The sequence below is a fragment of the Microtus oregoni genome, unplaced genomic scaffold, assembly GCF_018167655.1.
Source record: "Microtus oregoni isolate MIOR12 unplaced genomic scaffold, Mior012 000008F_ref0000371, whole genome shotgun sequence".
NCBI lineage: Eukaryota > Metazoa > Chordata > Mammalia > Rodentia > Cricetidae > Microtus > Microtus oregoni.
In genome coordinates, this window is record NW_024543067.1 from 52,130,850 (window position 1) to 52,140,835 (window position 9,986).

Sequence of the window (9,986 nt, forward strand, 5' to 3'; positions counted from 1 at the left end):
GGGATGTTGATTACAAATTGTTATTGGTCATAGTTAATATCTTTCTAAAAGAATAAATGGGGATATTATATAAAAATAAAAAATGGTGGATTATTAAATCTATCTTAATCTAAAAACAACTGTTAATCTCAAAATATTTTACATTGGTATGGATTTTAGTTTATCGATATAAATTTAAGGTTAATTTTATTATATTGTATGTATATTTCTACTCTTGTTTAAGGTATTATGTTTATGCAGCTCTTTTAAAATATAATGTATAATTAAGAAATACAGATTGTCATCTATCATTGTCAATCTTAAAACCATGTAAGTAAGGTTTTCTGGATATACAAAGATATATTTCAGATGAATAGGTAATCTTCAAACACTTCAAAGACCTACAGTCTTTAAATTTAGAATGTTTAGAATGTTTTAATGACTTAGAATTCTTTTGACATAAGACACATCTGCTACTGGTAGCACTGATCTACTGCTAAAAAGATAATGGGCACCAAAGACATTCCATATGGAGTTTGTTTTCTTCTTGGCAAAACCGGCCTTTACTGTTGACAGTAAGTATTCTGTCCACTCTGGACCAGCAGAATACAAAGAAAAGCAACTGATGAACTTTGTCAAGACAAGGTAAAAAATGTCCATCAAATTTTTCTGCTTCTGAAAATGGTCTGTCAGATATTCTAGGCCAATAAGCCAAAGTTGGATGCCCCAGCATAACAGAAAAACCTTGGATGACTGTCCAGGCAGTTAGCTATTTTTAGAAGTCACTTGCTTGCACCTCCTGCTTACTCAGATAATATTTTTCCTTCTCAGGTCTTTGACGGGGTTGAAGACTAGATAATTATAGTCATAGTTTTTCTTAGTTATAATAATAGGTAAATTAGATAGAAAAATTTAGAATCACCAAAATAGGGTAGATAATTTAACATTTTCCTTAATTTTGTCAAATAAAAATAAACTAAATATTATAACTGTAATTCTTACTTAATAATTGTTTTATTGTATTAACTTTACTATGTTAAAGTTAAAACTTTCCTTTTGATTAGACAGAGAGGGAGAAAGCTGTGAACATGTTTTATTCCCATTGGTTAATAAAATAGCTGATTTCGCCTATGGCAAAGCAGGATAGAGCCAAAATCCAAGCAGAGATGCAGGAGAAGGATGGAGTCTGGGCAGATGCTAGTGAGTTTGGTGGAGCAACAAGATGTACTAGAGAATGACAATGCCACGAAGCAACATGGGAAAATATAGATTAATAGAAATTAGTTAATTTAAGTTGTAAAAGCCAGTTAGTAATAAACCTGAGCTATAGGCCGAACAGTTGTAATTCAAATTAAGCCTCTGAGTGATTGTATTAAAAGCTGCTGTGGGAGCAGTCGGGACAAAAAAGCCTACGTTTACATTTGGTGCATCCACATAAAGCCTGAGAAATCTTAAAAAGGGCTTCTAGATACAGGAAAACCGAGTCAAGAACAGCTTCATAATTCATGTCTTTCATTGCAGGCTTAGGTACAGAACCATGTCCACTGGCTACTGTGGGCTTGAACTGCAGCATGGGAGATTCCCATAGCATCTTACATGGGCCACGATGAAGAGGCTTATCCCAGGCACTCCCTATAGGGATCAGGCAGAAGAGAAAAGACTCTGTTTACATATGTATGTTTGTATATATATTATAATAAATAATGGAAACAATAAATAGGCCGAAAGCCCTTATAAAATGAAACTCCACTGCAAATGTTGGAAGCAGCATACAGATATTTTTTGATACCCAATAATGTTTATAAATTGTTTTGTTATCTAGGTCAGTTGGGGTCATTGGAGTCAATGAATTTAACCATATAAAACTCTGTTGAAGGTTCCCGTAAAACATCCTTCATTCATTCACTATGTGACGTTTTCTGTGTCATTCAGTAGAAGAGAGAGAGCAAACATCTTTATTTAATGGGGCACACAGACACACAGAGAGACATGGGTGGCAGTCTTTAAACAGGCATAGATTCACCAACAACAGAGAGAGATGACACAAGACACAAAGAGAGAAGTAGAGAATTCAAATCTTGGCCACAATACATGATATAGAAAGTAGGATGAAAACTCTAGGCATGGTCAGTAGAGAGTGTTTTCTGGTATGCTCCATGGTCATGACTCAATGAACAACACTGAAGAAAATAGAAGCTACAATGGTCTTAATATTTGTGATATATAACTTTTTATATTTCAATATATACAAACATATATCATGACCTATTCAAAATTCTAAAAACCTGTACCCTGTGATGTCTGATCCTAGTCACTTGATGGTACCAAGGATGTCTAACAGATTTAATAAGCAGAAGTCTGGATGTGCCTGTGAGATGATTGGGGAGGATGTCTATGACCTAACCATTGGTTTAAGCTACTAATTCATTTGAAATTTGAATGGCGTATCAAGAAACATATGCCCTGGTTAGAGGAAGTAGACCACTGTTGAGGTATCAACAGCTGATGCTAAGTACAGGCTGTTGAGCAGGGAGGCTACAGGGAAGGAGCGAGGGCTCACCAGAGTAGAGCCATGCAAAGTGTCAGGCTTTTAGCTTATTGCAGTAAGACTTGTCACTGCAACAATTCATTAGTATGCTTCTATTTCTATTCACAACGTTCCCATTGAAGCACAGGTCAGCACATCTCTGGACTCCAAACTGGATTTTGCCATCTGGAGAGGAAGAAAGACAAGAGGCAAGCTATAAATATTAGTGAAAAGAGTGAAAGCCGCAGTAAATGAGAGCCAGGCTTCTAGGTGAAAGGTACATCTGCTACACAGGTATAACTGAGGTGGCCCTCTGCTGTCACCATCCTTCAACCCCTACTCCAACCTACAGGCAGAACTCCATTCCCAAAAGTGCAGAATGGAATTTTAGAATCTAATTCCTATCATACCAGAGTATATTTGACCTGAAAGTCACCAACCATCGCCCAGACATCTTTCAACAGTATTTTTTTTTTAATAATTTGTTTGTTGGTCTGACCAACAGCCAGCAAACACCTCCTCCTTCAGTCTCTGCATTTGCCATCAAGCTTTCTGGAGATGGATTCATGACTGTAAAGCAAGCAAGATGGCCCTCAGAGCTCCCAGACTTACATACCTCTGGACAATAGAAGCGAGGCACATTTCTCACCAGGTTTAGCCGTACAGCAACCTTCTCCTTTCTCACAAATTCCACTAGAATTGAACCTCGCACACATGAAACATGTCAAAGCTGAAAAGACAAAAGCAAGTGTCTCACTTAAGGGGCTCACTTAAGGGGCTCCCTTGAGGCCCAGCCTCAAGCATGCATGGTAGCTGAGCCTGTGGCTCCGGTTAATGGAAAATAAACAATAGCCATGAAAGGAGCTGACTGTATGCTGAGCTAACCCTTTCAGGAAAGGCCATAACCATGGGAAAGTTGAAGGAGAGTTGAAAGATTCCCCAATGACATATCCTGAGAACATACCAAGTTATCAGGATGAAAAAAATCAAAGCTCTGATGTGGGGTGCCTAACCCACCACGTAGTGTTCTATTTCTGAGATGGCATAAAGAGACAGAAGGCAGAAAGAGACCAGAGTTTGACGTCACCAGACAGAGTTGTATTTATTAATACACACAGCAAAGGGAGGTCTCTCCTCTCTAGGAAATGGAGGGGTCTGCCAAGGGGAAAGCTGCCTGGAACCATTTACAGCTGCAGGGTGAGGGGATTTGGGGTGAAGAAATTGCTATGGTCTTGGGGGCTATGCTGGTTTGGAGTTTCCTCTTTCTAGAAGTGTTTGCCCAAGGTGAGGCAGACTATCTTGGGAAGCAGGTTGTCTCACTAGCCATTCCTCTCTGTGCTGACTGATAAAAGTTGAGCAAGGTCAATTATAGTCTCGACCCTGACAGACAAGCATAAAAAGAGATAAGGAGCAGGGTCATTGAAAGAAGGGAGAATGGGGGAATTGGCTCTTTCTTGACTGCTTCAAGCTAAGGAGAGCCATTATTGGGAGGGGGTAGTCCAGAGTCCATTGACTCAAGGATCTTCTGGTCACTTAGCAGGAGGAGTTTTAACTTGTTTAGCCACAATGAACCATGGGATTGCCATCATGCTTTCCTGTAGAAGCTTTGGAGGGCTCAAAACAGATGTTCAATTACAGAGTAAAGCTGAGAGACTGCCCAAAAAGGTAAAAGGAGGCGCAAGAGTAGAGGCGAAACTGACACAGTGAAGTGAAGAGGATGGGCATGTCTATAAATAGGGCTTCCATGTAGGGAGGGGGACCTTCCCTGTGTTTATTAGGGAGGGGTGGGTCTGTGGGTCTACATGATGCCAGTGGAAGTGACAAGCTGGAGGAGAGTGACAGATAGATTTTCCAGATTGTGGAAAGAGTAGAAGATGGTATGAGCGTGAAATTTTTCCGTCCAGATCTAGTGATTCAAGGTGACCATGACGAGTGCCACCATCAGGAGCACTACATTAAAGTAAGCTACCAGAAGCAATAAGGAGCAACAGAGTGTTGAAAAAAAAAATGAAGCAGGAGAAAATGGTGGACTAATTTAGAGAATTGTGTCTGACCTGTAGTGAAAGGGACGACAGTCCCTGGCATCCACGGTTTCTCCAGAGCATCTAAAATGTCTTTTTGCAGCTGTATCTGGAACAAATGAAGCTCTTGTAGTGTGTGAGAGCTCTGGGGAAAGCTAACATGCAGCATTTTATTCATGGTTCAGGGTAATAAGGAAGAACTATGTGATCTAAGGGAAGAGCCAGAGTGGGAGGGAACCAAAAGCCCATCCACAGGTGGCTTGTGACTGAATTTTTTGTATGGTCCCCGTGTCTCTGGGACTAATTGAGTCAGTTAGGAGTTCTTGGTACTGAAGCGACATCATTGGTGCAGGATGATTCAAATCCCAGTCTCCACAGGAGTCAGATCCAGTGGTATTTAGTCTGGAAAAACTGCAGCAGCTGAAGGATGAGCTGGTCCTAAAGGAAATTACGCTGATGAGAAGTTTCTTTAAGGGTTTCTGAGAGTTTCAGAGACAGGGATGTTAATTGATGTAAAGAAGTCTTCTGTCCAGATGTTTTAGTTGAGTCCTTAACCACACCCAGAGCAGCAAGAAGAAGAGTGATTTGGATGACCCATGGCCCATTAGTTCCCACTTTAGAGATCACTGATCTATCTTAAAGTGCTTTGAGCTGACAAAAGGGGCAATGCAGAAGGAAGAGTAATAAGCATGCATCCAAAAGATCACAATAAACCATAACAAATGGCAAAGTTGCAGAACATAAGTCAGGAAGTAATGACTGTACAAACTTGTGAGATCATTTGAGAGACAAATGAAAGAGGAAAATATTTTACATCAAGATTAGCTTAAGAGCATTGGCACAGGAGACCAATTCCTAAGTAGAACATCAGTAACACAGACACTGAGAGCAACAGTCAATAAATGGGATCTCCTGAAACTGAGAAGCTTCTGTAGGACATGGCAAACAAGACAAAATGACAGCCTACAGAATGGGAAAAGATCTACATCTGACAGAGGGCTGATCTCCAAAATATATAAAGAAATCATAAAACTAGACAACAGAATATTAAATAAAGCAATTGAAAATGAGGTAGAACACTAAATGGAGAATTCTCAACAGAAGAAACTCAAATGGCTAAAAGGAATTTAAGGAATTGTTCAACATCCTTAGCCAGCAGGGAAATGCAAATCAAAATGACTCTGAGATACCATCTTACACCTGTCAGAATGGCTAAGATCAAAAATACTGAGGACAACTTATGCTGGAGAGGATGTGGAGTCAGGGGAACGCTCCTCCACTGCTGGTGGGAGTGCAATTTAGTACAACCATTCTGGAAATCAGTAGTGGTTCCTCAGAAAATTGGGAATCAATCTATGTCAAGGCCCAGTGATATCACTTGGGCATATACCCAAAGGATACTCAATCATACCACAAGAACACTTTCCCAACAATATCAATAGCAGCATTAGTCTTAATAGTCAGAGCCTAGAAACAATCTCAATGCGGCTCAACTGAAGAATGGATAAAGAAAATGTGGTACATTTACACAATGGAGTATTACTCAGCTGAAAAAACAATGACAGCGTGAAATTTGAAGTCAAATGGATGGAACTACAAAAAAAAACATCCTGAGTGAGGTAACCCAGACTCAGAAAGACACGTATAGAATGTGCTCACTCATAAGTGGATAGAAGATATAAAGCAAGGAAAGGAGAACCAGACTGTAGTCCACAGTTCCGGAGAACTGTGGAGCATGGAGGGGAGCAAAGGGAGAGGGTGGAAGCAGAGAAAGGAGGAAGGAAAGGGAGTGGGGAAATGTAAAGCTCAATAAAAACAAAAAAAAAGGTTAAAAAAGAAAAACCTAAAAAGAAAAGATTAGTTTATTTTGTTTAGTAGGGTTAAATGCAATTATAGAACTAGCTAGACCATGTACCAGAGTTCTGTAGAAGGGTAAGATAACTCCTTTAACTGTTGTTTTCATCATGCTTCTGCATAAGGAATGAGTACCCGGAAGCTTTGTAAAGAAGTCAGTTAAATTAAGTGTCTTAGTTAGGGTTTCTATTGCTGTGGTAAAACACCATGACCAAAAGTAAGTTGGAGTAAAAGGCTTATACTTCCACATAATAGACGATCATTGAATAAAGTCAGGGCAGGAACTCAAGTAGAACAGCTAGCTGTAGGTGGTAGAGCCTAGATCTCAGTCGGTAGAGCATAAAACCTTTAATCCCAGGGTTGTGGGTTCAGGCCCAACGTTGGGTGCCAAACAAGGCAGAGACTGCTTGTTTGCTTCCTGGCTGCCCAGACCCAAAATAATCACATAAAAACTGTTTGGTCAACAGCTTAAGTGTATTTCTAGCTAGCTCTTACATCTTAAATTAACCCATTTCTATTATTTTATATTTTACCATGAGGCTCATGGTTTATTGGTAAGGTTCCTGGGCATCTGTCTCCTTTGGTGACTACATGGCATCTCATTGACTCTACATACTCTCTCTCTCTACAACTATCTGCTTGGAATTCCTGCCTTACCCTATTCTGCCCTGCAATAGTCTCAAAGCAGCTTCTTTATTAACCAATAGTATTCACAGTATACAGAGGGGAATCCCACATCAAGCAGGAACCTAGAGGTAAGAGGTGAGATAGAAGCCATGGTGAGATGCTACTTACTGGCTTGCTCCCTATGGCTTGCTCAACATGCTTTCTTATAGAACCCAGGACCAGCAGCCCAGAGGGGGCACCACTCACAATAGGCTGGGCCCTCCTGCATCAATCACTAATCAAGAAAATGTCCCAGAGACTTTCCATTAGCCTAATCTTACACAGGAGGTTTCTCGATTGAGGCTCCCTCCTCTGTAATGACTCTAGCTTGTGTCAAGTTGGTATAAAACTAGCCATCACAGTCAGCATCTAATTGATAATTCAAAATAAAATTGCAATCCTATTGAGTCATTTTTATAGGATTGTCTAGTAAACTGCCAAAGACAGTGCTTGGATATTCTGAATTACTTTTTAAAACAGTGAGTTTGGTGTCAGCTTCCTTTAATAAGGGAACATAGAGGTGGGAGTTAGGATATGAACGCTGGAATTCGCTTTTCTAAGAGAATTGAAAGTCAAGCTAAAGAGCAGAGCTAACTGATGAAGGCTCCTGGACTCGCTGCTTGGCAAGGCTGCTAGGGTGCCTGGGTCTTTACAGGGACTGACAAACAAGGAGGATCTCCTCAGTTCCATACTCATTGTGGTTCCTGCTCTGTTATTCCCACAGCCAACAATCCTTCTGTGCAAGAGGCTACCTCAGCTGAGAACTTATCTTGACTTTACTCCTCACCTGCTGAAAGAACTTTTTGGGAGAAGGGGTTGGGGCTCTAGGCAGGAGTGTAGACAGGAACTGGGAGGCAGGGATGAGAAGGAAAAGAATGAGCTGTGGTGGTGACATGGGTCCTCTGACCATTCTCCATTTTGTTTTATGAAGTTACCTAAATCAATTTAGATATTCAAATCTTAGGTTCAAAATTTGGGCCAGGAGTGAACATTGCCCAGTGTATATTAAGGCCAGATTTGAACTGAAAGCTAAACAAGTATGACTGGTCCGAGGCCTCCCAAATGGAGCTTTCTTAGGTTAGCCCACAGACAGGTTAAGGGTATGTAGTTTGAGATCCATAAGGGGTGCGGAACAAAGATAAGAACGGGAGTCAAATCCAGTCACCAGATGAGTCCCTTGGGTTTCAGGTTGACCAAATGTTCCTGGAAAGTAGGAGGGCATCCCAAGTCTTGGTACCTTCCCAGATGGAGTCAAGGGACCTGCTGGGCGGTGGTGGCGCATGCCTTTAATCCCAGCACTCTGGAGGCAGAGGCAGGCGGATCTTTCGAGACCAGCGTGGTGTACAAGAGCTAGTTCCAGGATAGGCTCCAAAACCACAGAGAAACCCTGTCTCGAGAAACCAAAAGAGAGAGAGAGAGAGAGAGAGAGAGAGAGAGAGAGAGAGTCTGCAGGACAAGTGGAAGGTTCCTGGAACTTTTGAACAACAATGCTCGTGGGTCCATGGAAAGCTCTCAGGCCCTATTACTGAGTCTCAGGGTAAGAATTAACTGGGGTGCCTCCTGTTTGATATCACGAGTTACTTGGTTCCAACATTTTGGCTGTGGTGAAAGCATGGTCTAGTCAAAGGAACAACCATCCTCCCATCTGTAAGTCATATTATGTCAGAATGAGACAGAAAAGCCAAAGGAGAGAAGGGGGAATTCGGGAGGAAGAGCAGTCAATGGCTGCCTGAGAGACAGATGGCCCTGCCAGGCTATTGGAGAGCCTGGGCATTGGAGCAGATGAGAACAAGGGAGGTGCATGAAGGAGGGCTCAGGTCACCAATGGACTCTGATGCTTTTTCTGTTTTTTTCTCTTGGCATCAAATGTTAGATTTCTAAGAACATAAAAAAGACAGAAAGCAGAAAGAGATCAGAATCTGACCTCACCAGAGAGAATATTTGTTAGTTTGCACAGCAGGGGGCAGCCTCTCCCCCACAGGAAACAAAAGGGTCTGCCACAGGAAAAAGGATGCCTTTGACTCTTTATAAAAGGGGCCTCAGGAACTTGGGAATGAGGAAGATAGTTGCACCTATAGGGGTCTATGAGGGTCTGCAGTCCCTCCTTCATGAAAGTTTTTTTCCCAAGACAGACAGACAATCCTAGCAAGCAGCCTGTCCAAACAGCCCTTCTTTCTATGCTAACTGATAAGGACTGAGCAGGATCAACTGGAATCTCCAGGAATCCTGTCTTTAAGACTGAGGCATTTTATCACACAGGACTGGACGAGTGCATTCTTTCAGCTTTCATCCTGCCAATGACCTTCCTTTCCCACTTAGGTCCATTTACATTTAAGTGTGCGGAATTGAGGATGCTTGAATGTGCCAGAGAACAGAGGTGAAGGAAGGTGGAGAGAGGAAGGAGAGCAGGGTGATAAGGAGTGGGAGGCAGAGCACCAGCACCAGGACAGAGGAGGGGAAGCATCCTTGATTATGCGCAGCAGAGGGAAAGGGAGAAAGGAGATGTAGACATGGGAATGAAGCAGGGATCAGTTCTGATGTTATCCAAGTTCTAGTCCTTGTTCCTCACACCTCCTATTGGTCCCAATATGTGGCATCAGTATGTCTACCTGCCAGCAGCAAACCCTACCATCTTCTGGGGGTCTCACCTTGCAGGGAGCTCACCAGCAAGGTGAGGCCCATCAGGAACATCAAGATGTGTTTTCCCATTGCAGTGAGATGTGCAGACCAGAGGGCATCAGAAAGCAGGACAGCACTCAGGACCCATCTCACAAGACAGGCTTATATCATAAGCCTAGGTTGGGAGGGGCAGCCAGGAGGATCCCAGGAAATGGCCTGAACATATAGCCAGAGGGAAGCCCAAATACCAGAAATTTTTCCTAGCTTTCTGCTGCATAACAGATGGTCTGTAAAGCTCTCATCAAAGGAAAACTTGAACT

The 9,986-nt window shown here is 41.9% G+C and overlaps 1 protein-coding gene across 1 annotated transcript; it reads right to left on the minus strand.

Annotated features, from left to right (window-relative positions):
• Nucleotides 1-2,561: 2,561 nt before the first annotated feature.
• Nucleotides 2,562-9,756, minus strand: LOC121451380 (prostate and testis expressed protein 14-like). Its single transcript, XM_041656839.1, has 3 exons — nucleotides 9,696-9,756; nucleotides 3,123-3,236; nucleotides 2,562-2,692 (listed from the first exon to the last, which is right to left on the minus strand). The coding sequence occupies exons 1-3, from the start codon at nucleotides 9,754-9,756 to the stop codon at nucleotides 2,562-2,564; spliced, it is 306 nt and encodes a 101-aa protein (XP_041512773.1).
• Between the last annotated feature and the right edge of the window lie 230 nt (nucleotides 9,757-9,986).

Excerpts from the sequence above, each read along its gene's own strand:
- LOC121451380 (XM_041656839.1), bottom strand. The coding sequence starts at position 9,756 with ATGGGAAAACACATCTTGATGTTCCTGATGGGCCTCACCTTGCTGGTG. Across the intron at positions 3,237-9,695 it reads GCTGGTGAGCTCCCTGCAAG|CTTTGACATGTTTCATGTGT; the intron begins GTGAGACCCCCA and ends TTGTCTTTTCAG. Across the intron at positions 2,693-3,122 it reads CTCGCTTCTATTGTCCAGAG|ATGGCAAAATCCAGTTTGGA; the intron begins GTATGTAAGTCT and ends CTTCCTCTCCAG.